General features: G+C 41.1%; 1 protein-coding gene across 2 annotated transcripts in view; it reads left to right on the forward strand.

Moving 5' to 3' along the window:
* Nucleotides 1-469: 469 nt before the first annotated feature.
* Nucleotides 470-19,193, forward strand: part of rbm42 (RNA binding motif protein 42) — a 25,042-nt gene continuing 6,318 nt past the window's right edge. Inside the window, exons 1-8 of one of the 2 annotated variants that reach the window (XM_041988184.1) lie at nt 470-570; nt 1,029-1,085; nt 2,532-2,652; nt 2,751-2,817; nt 2,991-3,062; nt 10,270-10,424; nt 10,497-10,658; nt 10,745-10,882. In XM_041988184.1, coding sequence (XP_041844118.1) covers nt 1,030-1,085; nt 2,532-2,652; nt 2,751-2,817; nt 2,991-3,062; nt 10,270-10,424; nt 10,497-10,658; nt 10,745-10,882 — 771 coding nt within the window. In that variant the 5' untranslated portion in view covers nt 470-570; nt 1,029. The remainder of the gene's footprint in view (nt 571-1,028; nt 1,086-2,531; nt 2,653-2,750; nt 2,818-2,990; nt 3,063-10,269; nt 10,425-10,496; nt 10,659-10,744; nt 10,883-19,193) is intronic. The other variant, XM_041988183.1, reaches the window with a different exon arrangement.

The raw sequence follows: 19,193 nt of genomic DNA on the forward strand, positions 1-19,193 counted from the left end.
AATCCACATTATTATATAACATAATATCATTTTTGAAGATCGTTTTCACTGTCATTCAAATTGATAATTTAGGAATAATAAGCTAAAACAGCAGATACTGGATAATTTGAACACAATAGTACAACTACAGAAGAAAAAGAAGAAAACTTTTAACAACTCACGAAGAAAATTATAAATTTCAATAAATTTTTTTAACAGAAATTCTGAAGCAAGATTTAGCCTAAATACTTTTTGTTTTAGCATTTTAATGACTGATTCAGTGGACTTGAATTTGAGTTTTTTTTGTTTGTTTGTTTGTTTGTTTGTTTGTTTTTTTGTCTGGGGGTTTTGTTTGTTGGTTTAGAATACAGTCAATTTAAACTTTCTGATTCATCACATTCCAGGCCAGTTGATGGCGGTGATGTACCAACAGCAGTATGCTAACCGCTGTAAACGATAGAAGAAGAAGAAAAAAAGAAGAAGAAGAAGAAGCAGAAGAAGAAGAAGAAGAAGACGCTTATCGTTTGTATAAGTGAGCTTAGCAGTTCATTCACTGGTTTTCTTACTTTTCTTCTTATGTTTAACAGACGTGTAAGTGAGCAGATTAATGGTACAAATGAGCACGTGAGCGTGTGTGTGGTTAGAGGTGTTCAGCTTGTTGAAGCTCGCGCGATTATACGTGATTTCAGCCTCAGCTAGCTTTAGCTTTAGCTTCCTGATGCTTTACATTCGTTCAGAAGAATTTTTTGAAACTTTAAATGTTGTAAATGAAAAATAATGCTAAGTTATTGTTTACGTTTTGTGACTAATCTAACGTTTTCCAATATTTTAATAACAATTTGTTGTAAGTAGATCGATCCAAAATAGATACAGGGCATTTAAAACAGCATCAGGTTTGTGTAAAAATAAAACCTGTTGGTGTGAATAACTGGTAGAAATGTCACCATTTATATCTGGACAGCAGAAAACCCAGATGCCGCAGCAAGTTCAACCAGTCCAGAAGTTAAATCAGTTGTATTTGTTCACATCATGACCTGTTTTTCTCCCAGCATGGCGCTGAAGTCAGGAGAGGAGCGTCTGAAAGAGATGGAGGCGGAGATGGCTCTGTGAGTATAAACCAGACTGTTGCTGCTCAGCTTTATTTATTCACAAAACAGGCAGATTTACAGTAGATCTCTGCTCCTCATCCTCACATGATAAAAAAAACTCACACTGTTCATGTTTACATTATTTTAATCAGCATGTTGTTTTTGGAATCAGAGAAACAGCTTTGTACTGTTAAAGTACACCACACTGGTACACTGGTACGTTAAAAGTTTCACACTCCTGTTAAATGAAGGGTGTTAAAATGAATCCACAATAAATCATTTCCAAACTTTTTCCACCTTTTAATGTGAACTTTAATAACCCGAACAGTTCCACTGGGAAAAAACCGGATCTGTCAGAGGAGAATGTGTAAAGCCGTTTGCAGACGTTTTGAAGCAGCGTCTGATTTAATCCCAGCATTCAGTCTTCTTGCAGGGTAGTAAAAGGTTGTAAATGGAATTACCTAAAATTAAGGCCATTGAAAGGTAGTAAAAGGTAACAAACACAGTTTCACTTGGCAGTAAAATTTTCATCACCCCATTTATATATATTTACACATATGTACGTATTTTAGGAGTGGGACTTAAAAAAATTTGATCTAATTAGAGGCTTTGTAATTACTTAATCTCAATTAATCATATTTTAATCACATAACAATATTTACCCAAAAAAAGCAACATTTTACAATCTGAAAAAAAAAACATCGTCTCCTCAAATCAAGTGTGATGAGACCAAGGTTGGACATCAGCCCCACAGTGAAGCATGGTGGTGGCAGTATCATGCTCTGTGGTTGCTTCTCTTCATCTGGAACTGGGGCTTTAGTCCAGGTGGAGGGAGGTCTGAACAAGTCCAGATGCCAGGTTCACTTCTGGTCTAAAACCTTCAGACATCTGCTAGAAAACTGAGGCTGAAGAGGAATTTCCTCTTCCAACACGACAGTGACTCCAAACAGACGTCCAGATCAACTAAAGAACAAAGTTCTGGAACGATCCAGCTAGAACCTAAATCCATCAGTGGATCTGTGGGATGACCTGAAGAGGACTGAGAACCAGAGATGTCTTCAATCTGACCGACGTGGAGCCAGTTTGAGAGGAAGAGGGAAATATTTCCATGATGAAAGACTCTGACACAAGAAGGCTGGATGCTGGAATTCCTCAAACAGTTTGTTTTCCATGTGAATTGTTCAGGTTATTAAAGGTCACAGGAGGTAAAAAATTGAAGATGTTTATTGTGGTTTCATTTCACCAGGAGTGTTTCTGTAACTAACCAGTGAGTAGAAGTAATGCTTCTCTGGATGGTGTTGCTGAGATGTATCAGACCTGCCGCTCTCCTCCCCACACTGGACCCAAACTGGACTTGTTCGCCTGCTTTTACCTTCAGTTCCCATCCTGGGAACCATTAAGCTAGGAACAATTTCCCATTTGGAATGAATAAAGTTAATTCTGTAAACATTACTGCTTCTGTAGTTTTGAGCAGGAGGTTCTTGGAGGGCCAGTACCAGGAAGTCCACCTGTCATGGAGCCGGTTCCTGTAGCTTTAGCTGTCCCAGTAGTACGACCGATCATCGGTACAAACACCTACAGACAGGTTTGTGTGTTATGGATTTATTTTCTGATCCTAACTTAGATCATAAGATCTGTTAAAGTAGACATCCTCTGTGTCCATGTCTCTGTGTCCATGTCAAGGTCCAGCAGACGCTGGAGGCGAGAGCAGCTACTTTTGTTGGTCCTCCACCAGTCTTTATGGGACCAGGTAACAAACCCTTCAAGTTTTCCTCATGTGTACAGACCCAGATTTAAACCTCCTGGATGTTGTTGGGAATGTTCAGATTTATTTGTATTGATTTTGAAACATGTCAGAGAAAACATCACCAGCTCACACCAGCGACCGAGTTCTGCTCTCACTTTGTCCTCTGTCTGTCCCAGTTCCACCAGCTCGTCCTCCTCCACCTCCCATCATGAGACCAGCGTTTGTCCCTCACATTCTGCAGAGACCTGGTAAGATTTTCATCACATTTCCCCTTTAAACCAATAAAAACAGTGGATTGGACCTGTGTATATATATTACAGTATCTGTTACTGCAGCAGCTGGATAGCTCAGTTGGCAGAACATCTGTCTCTCAGAACTGGCTGCTCTGCGGCTGCTAACCCCTCCTTTACACTGTGCCGCACTTAATGACTGCGCCACAGTTTTCTTCCGACCTGCGTGGCGCGGCATTTTATACCGGGAGTGTGTCAAATGTGGAGCGCCCACGAGTTCAGTCCACCTAGCAGGATCCGCAAGATCACAGGATAAACGTCTCGTCGTCTATGATGACAAAAACACTGAGACCCCCTGACCGGTTAAACACGTCATGTTTTTATGGTTCAGCAATACAAATCTGCACAGGGGCTTTTATTTTGAAAATTACCAGAAGCTTTTACTCTGCTCCCGTGTCTGATTTCCTGTCTGCCCCTATCTGAACTGCAGAATCAACGCATTCTGGGTGCATGAAGCATCAAAAATAGACTCACTGCGTGAATTTAGTGGAGCGCCACAACAACACACTTCTGATTCGCTTCTGATACGTGCTACGGCGACAGGCCGCTCACAGCTGCTGCTACGGCGACAGGCCGCTCACAGCTGCTGCTACGGCGACACGCCACTCACAGCTGCTGCTACGGCGACAGGTCGCTCACAGCTGCTGCTACGGCGACAGGCCGCTCACAACTGCTGCTACGGCGACAGGCCGCTCACAGCTGCTGCTACGGCGACAGGCCGCTCACAGCTGCTGCTACGGCGACAGGTCGCTCACAGCTGCTGCTACGGCGACAGGCCGCTCACAGCTGCTGCTACGGCGACACGCCGCTCACAGCTGCTGCTACGGCGACACGCCGCTCACAGCTGCTGCTACGGCGACAGGTCGCTCACAGCTGCTGCTACGGCGACAGGCCGCTCACAGCTGCTGCTACGGCGACAGGCCGCTCACAGCTGCTGCTACGGCGACAGGTCGCTCACAGCTGCTGCTACGGCGACAGGCCGCTCACAGCTGCTGCTACGGCGACAGGCCGCTCACAGCTGCTGCTACGGCGACACGCCGCTCACAGCCCGTTCAGGGTCTGCACACTACGAACTGCGGATTCGTCAGCTACATACGTCATCGTGGCGCCAAGCACTGTCCCAGTTCGAAGGAGCCTCTGAATCCACCCTACAAATCCGCACTTTCTTTGGCCTCAAACGAATTGCTGGTGTTTGTTAAGTGGTAATAAACTTGGTCCCGGATGTCATACCTTGTCCCCTAGACAAACAGCTGTCCAGCATCACTCTAATTTCTCGTGGTAAAAATGAACATGCAACCTAGTTCACCCAAAAACTTCACTTTCTGTCCTCTGGAAGCAGCGATGCACACGCACGAGTCGCGTATGCAGAAATAAAAAGTCCATTGGAGCCAGCATCGTGAGACCTATTGCAATGATGGTTGCTTTGGATGAAGGACAGGAAAAATGCCACCAGTTTCATGTATAATTTCTGCATGTACAAGAGAAACTGTGGGTGTGAAAAAGTTTAAGAAATTTTCAGAATAACTGGCTGGTGACGTCAGTGGAGAAACTGTAACAAGAATTCTGAATTTTCCTGAAACTTAAATTGTGATTGTCTTAAAATATCAAAATGTTGTTTCAGGCAGTAAAAGTTTTATCTTTTGTGACCTGTTTAAACTTGGCATGATGTTTCTATGTGAACGTATGCTTGAGTTATAGGGCTCTAATGTGAGTCGACAAATTTAGCAGTTTTATTTTTTTGCAATGTTCGCAAAAGCTGTAAAACTTTTGCACAGCGACAGTTAAAGCACACTTCTCTCAGCGAAGTTGCACGCTTTGAAATAACTTCTGTTCAGGTTGAGTCAAGTGTGTGTGACTAGTTAGACTGAAAATTGTGACAGGAAACTGAATTTTAATATCTCCAAATAAAAGCAAACAATTGTTAAGCATGCCTTACTTTTAAAAATTGGCAATTCAGAACATGCAACTAGGTAGTAAATGAAGAACTGTAAACCACCAAATTTAGTCAAAGTGAAGATCCGACTCAGAAACTGGAAATGAGTGGAAATGAGTGATTACTGGATCAATTATCAGTTATTCAGTGATGTTTCACATGCCGTTTCCAGTTAAGATTAGTGCGCGTTCACATAAAAGGGTGGTGTTTGGAGGTTCTGACCAATCGCAAACATGGACGAACCTGCAGAGCCGTGTTTTACTGTGGAGGAGCAGACTGTTATTCTTCAAAAATACAAAGAATTTAAAAATAGAATTCAGGCTAAAAGCAACACGGTTGCTGCAGCAAAAGCCGGAAGGAATGCTGGCAGGAAAATTCCGACTCCGTTAATGCGTAAGTTCGTCAGATTATACATTTTTATTAATGGGACAATATAAACTGACAGCACTCAGATCCCTGTATTACAGCACCAACATTCCTGGGAATGCTTTATTTACATCATATTTTCCAGTTCTTTAAAGGATCTGCTCCCATGTTAGCACGTTATATGTTGGGATATCAATTCCTCCACCATGAAGGTACAGATAGTCGTAGGTTCCATAAGTCAATGCTTCTGTACTTATGTGTGAAAAACAATTATCACTATTATTAACCTCCATTTGAGAAGCAACCCCAGTGGAGCTATAAGGACTTGGGAGCAAGTAAAGAAGAAATATATAAACATAATTCAGAGCGGTCGGTGACCAGGCTTTATTACTGTATCTGCTGTATGGGTGAAAGGAGCGCACTTCATCTGATATTCAGCTGACATGTATCTCTGCCCATTTGTTGAAAATCTGTACCTTTGGTGTCATCAGGAAAGTCCAACGGTTTGGGCAGGCCATTTTTCATGAGATGTGATTGGTCAGGAGGTGGCGCTTTTATACTCGCTGATCTCTTATTGAGAACATAACCTGCTCTGGAGCAGGTTAGCAGTTCAGTGTCTGTTGCTGCGGTGATACAGCTCAGTAAGAAGTGAACCAGCGTCGTTAACCCTGAAGTTACCCCGATAAGAGAAAATCCAGCTTCGTACTACAGGCCTCTGGACATACAGGAGGTGTTCTGTGTGACCTCAGGTGATGCTAAGGATTGTTACCTGACAACCAGCGTTTGAATTACACAGGGGCTTTAGCAGGAAATCCTTAGTTTGCATTGCGACTTAGCCAGTCCAGTGCATGTGCATATATTGTGGTCAAAGAAAAAGGGAGTTTGCGGCTCATAGTAAACAATAAACAAGGGATCATCTGTGTAGTTCTTTAATATAATGTATTATAAATACACTGCTCTGACTAAACAATGCTATTTTTTCTAAGAAACACCAGGAAACTTATGGAAAATAAATCAAATATGAACTGAAAGTGAAGTATTTGTAGAGTGTAAGGTGAGTGTTTTCAGGGGAGACGATCCCCACCTCCCCACTGGCTACATAAAAAACTTTGATATATTTTATTTATACACCTTGATTGATATATGAATACTTTATACCAAGTTTAGGATATATTAATTTAGTCTAGGTTTTTGCAAAACTTAATACAGAAATTCTTATAGAAAATGGATAAACGAGCATTTTTACATACACACCATAAATCTGATCATTATCTGGAGTTATTATTTTATTCCACTGATCATGTTCACAGCATAATCTGATTATGAGAAATCAGATTAACGTCCCTAGATTTCTCCCCAATATTCTCATGTTGCAATACACAAATAATTAGAGTTCCTGCTGGCAGTTTTTAAACATTTATTTTTTTGCCCATGTTAACATAAGTTGTATGTCACCTCACATTTTTGAGCAATAAAATATCTGAAAATGGATTATTGCAGAATAACGACTTATTTGTGGCGTACAATAGTAGAAAACATGGTTTTGTATAAACAATGAAAAAGTAAAGTGCATGTAAACCTAAATAATATTTCTTTCCTCTTGGAAAAATTGTGATAAACCTCACGTGACTTTCATTTGAACAATTTCACATCTGAACCACCATTGCTCCCTGTGTGGCCTCCGTCTGAGTTTACATCTGAGCAGACAAGAATTACATGTGGAGTTCCCCAAGGTTCCATCCTGGGGCCTCTTCTGTTTAACATCTACATGCTCCCACTGGCACAGGTCATAAAGAACAACATTAGTTACCATAGCTATGCAGATGACACACAGGTATATATTACAATGTCACCAGGAGACCGAGGCCCCGTACAGGCTCTTGGTAAATGTATTGAGGAGATTAATGACTGGATGTGTCTGAACTTTCTTCAGTTAAACAAAAACTAAACTGAGGTGATGGTTTTTGGAGCCAAAGAAAAACGGTTAAAGGTCACCACAGAGCTTCAGTCTATACAAAATCACCAACCAGACCAGAAATCTTGATCTAGTGATGGACTCAGACCTTAACTTTGAGAACCACATGAAGGGAACCACAAAGTCAGCCTACTATCAGCTTAGGAATATATCAAGGATAAAAGACGTGATGTCTCAGCAGGACCTGGAAAAACTAGTCCAGCTTCCATCTTTAGTCGGCTTGATTATTGTAACAGTGTTTTTACAGGTTCTACCTAAAAAATCAGTCAGACTCCTGCAGCTGATCCAGAACTCTGCTGCTCCAGTCCTCACTAAGACCAAGAAAGTGGACCACATCAGTCCAGCTCTGAGGTCTTTACACTGGCTGCCTGTTCGTCAGAGGATAGACTTTAAAGTTCTGCTGCTGGTCTAGAAAGCTCTGAATGGTTTAGGACCAACATACATCGGAGACCTCTTGACCCAGTATGAACCTACCAGAACCCTCAGCTCATCTGGATCCAGGTTCTTATCAGTTCCCAGAGTCAGAACCAGACATGGAGAAGCTGCATTCAGCTTCTATGCTCCACATGTCTGGAACAAACTCCCAGAAAGCCTCAGATCAGCTGAAACACTCAGTTTATTTAGATCCAGGTTAAAGACCCACCTGTTCTCTGCTGCATGGACTAGTTTTTATTTAGAGTCCAGATCTGGATCTGGTTCTTTTAAGCTGGAATCATGTTTTAATACCGTCTTTCCCCACACTGGAACTTAAGTTCTTTTATTTAATCTATGTTAGGTTTTTCTTTGTTTTTATTTATTTGATTTCTTTTCATGTTTTTCTTTTAATGCACTTCTTATTGCTTCCTGCTGTAATGTTTTTATGTTTTAAGCAAAGCACTCTAAATTGTCCTGTATACGAAATGTGTTACACAAATAAATTTGCCTTGCCTAAAGTGCAGGGCTCTGGTCTGCAGAACATTTGATACTAATTCGCACTCGTACTCGTAGAAATAAAATGCGATGTGATTGTTACGTAGGGGTCAGTCGCTCTAGAAGTCTAACCGTCACATGTAAAAGCCACTCTTTCTGCAGACTTCCATGACTCCAAAACCGCTGTCTTCACCTCTGTGTACAGCTTCGGGATGGCGACTTCTGTCATGTGTTTTCGTGTTGGTATTGAGTATCGTGGTTCGAGTGTCTGTAACATATTCACTCCTGGTTTTCAACGACAGACATTTGTACACAATCCACTCTTACCTTTCACACCACATGTTAGATATTAAAGCTGTTTGCAGACATGAATAAAGACACATTCCGTATTAATCCTCCTAAGAGCCACACTCGGGGAAAACAGGATTTCCAGGAAAAAGGGAGATGATATTAATAAGAAGCTCAACCACTAAAACAAGTTCTGTCATTGTGGAACAAAACTTCATGTTATAAAACCCATCCAGATAAATAAGGAGCCAGTCTGCTGCCAGCATGTAGCATCAGTGTGGAAAGTAGCTTTGGTCCTTCATTCCAGCAGAGCGGGACCAGACTGGAGGCTGGAGGTCTAGAAGTGATGCTACGCTAATGAAACACACAAGAGGAGGATTTCCTTTATTTATTCTTACACAATGTTTTTACTGTTGTCCTCGTCCAAATCCCTCTGCACCACCCACTCAGCTGGAGCCCCGCCCACCCAGCTGGAGCCCCGCCCACTCAGCTGGAGCCCCCAGCAACTACAAGCAAATATTATTTAACACTAAATAAACTGCTACCAGTCTCAGATGTATCTGTACACATTTATTTTATAAATTAAAACAAATTACCGACATCATTACCTTCATTTAGCAGACGCTTTTCTCCAAAGTGATTTACTCCTGTGGGATTCGAACTTCGATCTCCTGCATGGCAGACGGATGTTCTACCGACTGAGATATCCAACCGTACGTTCCGATGTTTCTGGCGTTTCTTCCCTTCTGACACTGCGATGACAGCGTCTCCACCTGCTGCCTCTATTCTGTCTTTCTGACACCAGTAATGTCCATGCCATGCCCACCAATTAAACATTTTTACATTTTCAACGTGGTCCATCAGGATCTCTGTCTCTCACCCTGAAAAATTCCACTTTTTCCCTCCTGAGCCATCATGGAAATGATGTGATGAATATGTATTACAGGCATCCATCTAACCATTTATAGCCACCATGTGGGCGGGGCAAGGCGTTCCCTCACTGCGCCGCTTTAGAGTTGATTCTGATTTATAAAGGGAAACAGGTGGAGGACTTGCATGCGCACGCTTTGATAAATCTGGAAGTAGAAGTGTCAGGATTTCATTTTTGTGCCCCCGACGCCGCCTGTAGTTTGCTTTGCTATGTACAGTTTGATCAGTGAGGATCCTGGACTCACTGTAATTTTAGACCTGCTATTCTGTAAGCCTGCATGTAATATGACTGCAGTTCCCCAAGCAACCAGCAGGCTGCGCTACCAAATGAGCTGTTAAACGTGTCTTTGTGAACATGTTTTTTAGCAACTGACCGGAAACACAGGACACATACGCCTGAAAACTGAGGATTTTATGTGGTGTTCCTGGAGCTCCAGAATTTTCCAGCACTTTTCCTGAAACACTTCAGGATTTTCAAACAATGTTAAGGATAAGTGGTCAGGAACAGACAACAGGAGGACCATACCTCGTTCTTCCAATCTTCGTAGGACAGAAAGTTTAATGTTGGCTGGATGATGAAAGAAGACGATGAAGGTGGTTGTGTTGTTTACCTGAGGTTTTATTTACCTTGCTTGAAGACGAGCTGAAGATCAGCGAGTTGTTATTACATCCTGAAACGTCCCTGGAAAACGTCTGGAGAACAAACTCCACCAGGATTCAGTCAGGTTCCTGTTTAAAAGTTTAACACCAGCAGTGTGTTTCAGGTGGTCAGCGGCTGCAGATGATGCGTGGTCCTCCAATAGCACCTCCTCTTCCCCGGCCTCCTCCTCCTCCTCCCATGATGGTCCCCCCTTCCCTGCAGAACCAGATCCCTCAGGGTCCATCACCGCCCATCCAGCACATGCCTGCTGCTCCTCAGGTCAGAGCTCTGAGAAGAAACCACCCCTGATGTTAGGTTACTGGTTATCTCATGACCTCGTGTCTCTCTCAGGTTGGGGACATGGTGTCCATGGTGTCAGCCCCACCATCCAGACAGGCCCCCCAGTCCTCGGTCAAACCAACGCCGTCGATCATCCAGGCGGCGCCAACGGTGTATTCTGCTCCTCCTGCTGCTAAAAAGACCGACGTCCGGGCTCAGAGACAAGCCAGGATGGTATCTGGATTTCTGTCCATGCAGGACTGATGTGGGACGTTTTTTACAAGGAGACGTGGGATTACAACGAGTTTGTGGTGTTTCAGGAGGAGCTGGCGGCTCGGGTGGCGGAGCAGCAGGCAGCGGTGATGGCTGCAGGTCTCCTGGACAAGAAGGAGAGTGAGGACAGCGGCGCCGTCATCGGCCCCAGCATGCGCGAGCCGGAGCCCCCCCACCACGTTGAGGTGAGTGTAGAGGTTTGATCCTCATCAGAACCAAATCCACCTAAAGCTTCTTCACCAGACGCCTGAAGTCTTTTTTTCATGTTTCCAGCATGTTTACAATTAATTTAGATAAACATTTATGAGAAAAAAAATCTGGTCACTGGTTCGAGCCTCGGCTGGGGGAGGTTAGAACCTTGAGGGCGTGGGCTTCCTGTGTGGAGTTTGCATGTTCTCCCCGTGTATGCGTGGGTTCTCTCCCGGTTCTCCGGCTTCTTCCCACTGCTCAAAGACATGATGCTAGGTTAACTGGTCGCTCTAAATCCTCCCTAGGAGTGAGCATGAGTTTGTCTCTCTGTGTTGGCCCTGCGATGGACTGGAGACCTGTCCAGGTGAGCCTGCCTTTCGCCTTCTAATTGCTGGGATAGGCTCCAGCTTCCCTGCGACCCTGAATTGGGCTAAGCGGTATAAAAAATGAATGAAAGAATGAATAATAGAAATAGTTTTTTTGAATAAATTTGACCAAAAAGTAGAAAAACTGAGGATGTTGTTACAGCTGCTTTGTAAACAATCACCTCCTCTGATCACTTTCTAGAACCATCAAGGAGGTCACCTTCATTCAGCTTTAATTTAACCCGTGTCCTTCAGACTTCACAATGTTGCTTGAAAGGACCTTTGTTGTCTTACGTGAATGTTGAGATGTCTGTGATAGAAGATAAAAAATTTTGATAATTTATACCGAGAGCCATTGTGACCCTATAGAAAACAATGCTGCGATCAGCTGTGGCACCTCAGCCTTGCTAGGCTTCCAGGTTGTGGCAGCAAGACGACAGAGAGAGGAACAGGTGTGTGACAGGTAGCAGCTGGTTTGATTTAGCCTCCATATTTTACCAGTAGATCAATTATAGAGATTTAATTGAAATCTATCAATAACTACAACTATTTATTTCTAACGAGTATAAATAACTTACAGAAATTATGGTTTATACTGGGATTAAAAGCTGCTACACACTGGTTTATACTGGGATTAAAAGCTGCTACAGACTGGTTTATACTGGGATTAAAAGCTGCTACACACTGGTTTATACTGGGATTAAAAGCTGCTACAGACTGGTTTATACTGGGATTAAAAGCTGCTACAGACTGGTTTATACTGGGATTAAAAGCTGCTACAGACTGGTTTATACTGGGATTAAAAGCTGTTACAGACTGGTTTATACTGGGATTAAAAGCTGTTACAGACTGGTTTATACTGGGATTACAGCTGTTACAGACTGGTTTATACTGGGATTAAAAGCTGCTACAGACTGGTTTATACTGGGATTAAAAGCTGCTACTGACTGGTTTATACTGGGATTAAAAGCTGTTACACACTGGTTTATACTGGGATTAAAAGCTGCTACACACTGGTTTATACTGGGATTAAAAGCTGTTACACACTGGTTTATACTGGGATTAAAAGCTGTTACAGACTGGTTTATACTGGGATTAAAAGCTGCTACAGACTGGTTTATACTGGGATTAAAAGCTGCTACAGACTGGTTTATACTGGGATTAAAAGCTGTTACAGACTGGTTTATACTGGGATTAAAATCTGCTACAGACTGGTTTATACTGGGATTAAAAGCTGTTACAGACTGGTTTATACTGGGATTAAAAGCTGTTACAGACTGGTTTATACTGGGATTAAAAGCTGTTACAGACTGGTTTATACTGGGATTAAAAGCTGCTACACACTGGTTTATACTGGGATTAAAAGCTGTTACACACTGGTTTATACTGGGATTAAAAGCTGTTACAGACTGGTTTATACTGGGATTAAAAGCTGTTACAGACTGCTTTATACTGGGATTAAAAGCTGCTACAGACTGGTTTATACTGGGATTAAAAGCTGTTACAGACTGGTTTATACTGGGATTAAAATCTGCTACAGACTGGTTTATACTGGGATTAAAAGCTGTTACAGACTGGTTTATACTGGGATTAAAAGCTGTTACAGACTGGTTTATACTGGGATTAAAAGCTGCTACACACTGGTTTATACTGGGATTAAAAGCTGCTACAGACTGGTTTATACTGGGATTAAAAGCTGTTACAGACTGGTTTATACTGGGATTAAAATCTGCTACAGACTGGTTTATACTGGGATTAAAAGCTGTTACAGACTGGTTTATACTGGGATTACAGCTGTTACAGACTGGTTTATACTGGGATTAAAAGCTGCTACAGACTGGTTTATACTGGGATTAAAAGCTGCTACAGACTGGTTTATACTGGGATTAAAAGCTGTTACAGACTGGTTTATACTGGGATTAAAAGCTGCTACACACTGGTTTATACTGGGATTAAAAGCAGTTACAGACTGGTTTATACTGGGATTAAAAGCTGTTACAGACTGGTTTTTACTGGGATTAAAATCTGCTACAGACTGGTTTATACTGGGATTAAAAGCTGTTACAGACTGGTTTATACTGGGATTAAAAGCTGTTACAGACTGGTTTATACTGGGATTAAAAGCTGTTACAGACTGGTTTATACTGGGATTAAAAGCTGCTACACACTGGTTTATACTGGGATTAAAGGCTGCTACTGACTGGTTTATACTGGGATTAAAAGCTGCTACACACTGGTTTATACTGGGATTAAAAGCTGTTACACACTGGTTTATACTGGGATTAAAAGCTGTTACAGACTGGTTTATACTGGGATTAAAAGCTGCTACAGACTGGTTTATACTGGGATTAAAAGCTGCTACAGACTGGTTTATACTGGGATTAAAAGCTGTTACAGACTGGTTTATACTGGGATTAAAATCTGCTACAGACTGGTTTATACTGGGATTAAAAGCTGTTACAGACTGGTTTATACTGGGATTAAAAGCTGTTACAGACTGGTTTATACTGGGATTAAAAGCTGTTACAGACTGGTTTATACTGGGATTAAAAGCTGCTACACACTGGTTTATACTGGGATTAAAAGCTGTTACACACTGGTTTATACTGGGATTAAAAGCTGTTACAGACTGGTTTATACTGGGATTAAAAGCTGTTACAGACTGGTTTATACTGGGATTAAAAGCTGCTACAGACTGGTTTATACTGGGATTAAAAGCTGTTACAGACTGGTTTATACTGGGATTAAAATCTGCTACAGACTGGTTTATACTGGGATTAAAAGCTGTTACAGACTGGTTTATACTGGGATTAAAAGCTGTTACAGACTGGTTTATACTGGGATTAAAAGCTGCTACACACTGGTTTATACTGGGATTAAAAGCTGCTACAGACTGGTTTATACTGGGATTAAAAGCTGTTACAGACTGGTTTATACTGGGATTAAAATCTGCTACAGACTGGTTTATACTGGGATTAAAAGCTGTTACAGACTGGTTTATACTGGGATTACAGCTGTTACAGACTGGTTTATACTGGGATTAAAAGCTGCTACAGACTGGTTTATACTGGGATTAAAAGCTGCTACAGACTGGTTTATACTGGGATTAAAAGCTGCTACAGACTGGTTTATACTGGGATTAAAAGCTGTTACAGACTGGTTTATACTGGGATTAAAAGCTGCTACACACTGGTTTATACTGGGATTAAAAGCCGTTACAGATTGGTTTATACTGGGATTAAAAGCTGTTACAGACTGGTTTTTACTGGGATTAAAATCTGCTACAGACTGGTTTATACTGGGATTAAAAGCTGTTACAGACTGGTTTATACTGGGATTAAAAGCTGTTACAGACTGGTTTATACTGGGATTAAAAGCTGTTACAGACTGGTTTATACTGGGATTAAAAGCTGCTACACACTGGTTTATACTGGGATTAAAAGCTGTTACACACTGGTTTATACTGGGATTAAAAGCTGTTACAGACTGGTTTATACTGGGATTAAAAGCTGCTACAGACTGGTTTATACTGGGATTAAAAGCTGCTACAGACTGGTTTATACTGGGATTAAAAGCTGTAACCGACTGGTTTATACTGGGATTAAAATCTGCTACAGACTGGTTTATACTGGGATTAAAAGCTGTTACACACTGGTTTATACTGGGATTAAAAGCTGTTACAGACTGGTTTATACTGGGATTAAAAGCTGTTACAGACTGGTTTATACTGGGATTAAAAGCTGCTCCAGACTGGTTTATACTGGGATTAAAAGCTGCTACAGACTGGTTTATACTGGGATTAAAATCTGCTACAGACTGGTTTATACTGGGATTAAAAGCTGTTACAGACTGGTTTATACTGGGATTAAAAGCTGTTACAGACTGGTTTATACTGGGATTAAAAGCTGCTACACACTGGTTTATACTGGGATTAAAAGCTGCTACAGACTGGTTTATACTGGGATTAAAAGCTGTTACAGACTGGTTTATACTGGGATTAAAATCTGCTACAGACTGGTTTAAGCTGTTACAGACTGGTTTATACTGGGATTAAAGCTGTTACAGACTGGTTTATACTGGGATTAAAAGCTGCTACAGACTGGTTTATACTGGGATTCAGAACTGCTACAGACTGGTTTATACTGGAATTAAACGCTGTTACAGACTGGTTTATACTGGGATTAAAAGCTGTTACAGACTGGTTTATACTGGGATTACAGCTGTTACAGACTGATTTATACTGGGATTAAAAGCTGCTACAGACTGGTTTATACTGGGATTAAAAACTGCTACAGACTGGTTTATACTGGGATTAAAAGCTGTTACAGACTGGTTTATACTGGGATTAAAAGCTGTTACAGACTGGTTTATACTGGGATTAAAAGCTGTTACAGACTGGTTTATACTGGGATTAAATGCTGCTACAGACTGGTTTATACTGGGATTAAAAACTGCTACAGACTGGTTTATACTGGGATTAAAAGCTGTTACAGACTGGTTTATACTGGGTTTAAAAACTGCTACAGACTGGTTTATACTGAGATTAAGAGCTGCTACAGACTGGTTTATACTGGGATTCAAAACTGCTACAGATTGGTTTATACTGGGATTAAACGCTGTTACACACTGGTTTATACTGGGATTAAACGCTGTTACACACTGGTTTATACTGGGATTAAAAGCTGTTACACACTGGTTTATACTGGGATTACAAGTTGCTACAGACTGGTTTATACTGGGATTAAACGCTGTTACAGACTGGTTTATACTGGGATTAAAAGCTGCTACTGACTGGTTGATACTGGGAATGAAAGGTGCTACAGACTGGTTTATACTGGGATTCAGAACTGCTACAGACTGGTTTATACTGGGATTAAACGCTGTTACAGACTGGTTTATACTGGGATTAAAAGCTGTTACAGACTGGTTTATACTGGGATTACAGCTGTTACAGACTGATTTATACTGGGATTAAAAGCTGCTACTGACTGGTTTATACTGGGATTAAAAGCTGCTACAGACTGGTTTATACTGGGATTCAGAACTGCTACAGACTGGTTTATACTGGGATTAAACGCTGTTACAGACTGGTTTATACTGGGATTAAAAGCTGTTACAGACTGGTTTATACTGGGATTAAAAGCTGTTACAGACTGGTTTATACTGGGATTAAATGCTGCTACAGACTGGTTTATACTGGGATTAAAAGCTGCTACAGACTGGTTTATACTGGGATTAAAAGCTGTTACAGACTGGTTTATACTGGGATTAAAAGCTGCTACAGACTGGTTTAAACTGGGATTAAAAGCTGCTACAGACTGGTTTATACTGGGATTAAAAGCTGCTACAGACTGGTTTATACTGAGGTTAAAAGCTGTTACAGACTGGTTTATACTGGGATTAAAAACTGCTACACACTGGTTTATACTGGGGTTAAAAGCTGTTACAAACTGGTTTATACTGGGATTAAAAGCTGTTACAGACTGGTTTATACTGGGATTAAAAGCTGTTACAGACTTGTTTATACTGGGATTAAAAGCTGCTACAGACTGGTTCATACTGGGATTCAAAACTGCTACACACTAGTTTATACTGGGGTTAAAAGCTGTTACAAACTGGTTTCTACTGGGATTAAAAGCTGTTACAGACTGGTTCATACTGGGATTAAAAGCTGTTACAGACTGGTTTATACTGGGATTAAAAACTGCTACAGACTGGTTTATACTGGGATTAGGAGCTGCTACAGACTGGTTTATACTGGGATTCAAAACTGCTACAGATTGGTTTATACTGGGATTAAAAGCTGTTACAGACTGGTTTATACTGGGATTAAAAGCTGCTACAGACTGGTTTATACTGGGATTCAACACTGCTACAGACTGGTTTATACTGGGATTAAAATCTGCTACAGACTGGTTTATACTGGGATTAAAAGCTGTTACAGACTGGTTTATACTGGGATTAAAAACTGCTACAGACTGGTTTATACTGGGATTAAAAGCTGCTACAGACTGGTTTATACTGGGATTCAAAGCTGCTACACACTGGTTTATACTGGGATTAGAAGCTGTTGCAAACTGGTTTATACTGGGATTAAAAACTGCTACACATTGGTTTATACTGGGGTTAAAAGCTGTTACAAACTGGTTTATACTGGGATTAAAAGCTGTTACAGACTGGTTTATACTGGGATTAAAAGCTGTTACAGACTTGTTTATACTGGGATTAAAAGCTGCTACAGACTGGTTTAAACTGGCATTCAAAACTGCTACACACTGGTTTATACTGGGGTTAAAAGCTGTTACAAACTGGTTTATACTGGGATTAAAAGCTGTTACAGACTGGTTTATACTGGGATTAAAAGCTGTTACAGACTGGTTTATACTGGGATTAAAAACTGCTACAGACTGGTTTATACTGGGATTAAGAGCTGCTACAGACTGGTTTATACTGGGATTAAAAGCTGTTACAGACTGGTTTATACTGGGATTAAAAACTGCTACAGACTGGTTTATACTGGGATTAAAAGCTGCTACAGACTGGTTTATACTGGGATTAAAAGCTGTTACAGACTGGTTTATACTGGGATTAAAAACTGCTACAGACTGGTTTATACTGGGATTAAAAACTGCTACAGATTGGTTTATACTGGGATTAAAAGCTGTTACAGACTGGTTTATACTGGGATTAAAAGCCGCTACAGACTGGTTTATACTGGGATTCAACACTGCTACAGACTGGTTTATACTGGGATTAAAAGCTGCTATAGACTGGTTTTTACTGGGATTAAAAGCTGCTACTGACTGGTTTATACTGGGAATGAAAGCTGCTACAGACTGGTTTATACTGGGATTAAAAGCTGTTACAGACTGGTTTATACTGGGATTAAAAGCTGCTACTGACTGGTTTATACTGGGAATGAAAGCTGCTACAGACTTGTTTATACTGGGATTAAAAGCTGCTACAGACTGGTTCATACTGGGATTCAAAACTGCTACACACTAGTTTATACTGGGGTTAAAAGCTGTTACAAACTGGTTTATACTGGGATTCAAAGCTGCTACACACTGGTTTATACTGGGATTAGAAGCTGTTGCAAACTGGTTTATACTGGGATTAAAAACTGCTACACATTGGTTTATACTGGGGTTAAAAGCTGTTACAAACTGGTTTATACTGGGATTAAAAGCTGTTACAGACTGGTTTATACTGGGATTAAAAGCTGTTACAGACTTGTTTATACTGGGATTAAAAGCTGCTACAGACTGGTTTATACTGGCATTCAAAACTGCTACACACTGGTTTATACTGGGGTTAAAAGCTGTTACAAACTGGTTTATACTGGGATTAAAAGCTGTTACAGACTGGTTTATACTGGGATTAAAAGCTGTTACAGACTGGTTTATACTGGGATTAAAAACTGCTACAGACTGGTTTATACTGGGATTAAGAGCTGCTACAGACTGGTTTATACTGGGATTAAAAGCTGTTACAGACTGGTTTATACTGGGATTAAAAGCTGCTACAGACTGGTTTATACTGGGATTAAAAGCTGCTACAGACTGGTTTATACTGGGATTAAAAGCTGTTACAGACTGGTTTATACTGGGATTAAAAGCTGCTACAGACTGGTTTATACTGGGATTAAAAACTGCTACAGATTGGTTTATACTGGGATTAAAAGCTGTTACAGACTGGTTTATACTGGGATTAAAAGCCGCTACAGACTGGTTTATACTGGGATTAAAAGCTGCTATAGACTGGTTTTTACTGGGATTAAAAGCTGCTACTGACTGGTTTATACTGGGAATGAAAGCTGCTACAGACTGGTTTATACTGGGATTAAAAGCTGTTACAGACTGGTTTATACTGGGATTAAAAGCTGCTACAGACTGGTTTATACTGGGAATGAAAGCTGCTACAGACTGGTTTATACTGGGAA

The sequence above is a fragment of the Melanotaenia boesemani genome, chromosome 6, assembly GCF_017639745.1.
Source record: "Melanotaenia boesemani isolate fMelBoe1 chromosome 6, fMelBoe1.pri, whole genome shotgun sequence".
Taxonomy (NCBI): Eukaryota; Metazoa; Chordata; class Actinopteri; order Atheriniformes; family Melanotaeniidae; genus Melanotaenia; species Melanotaenia boesemani.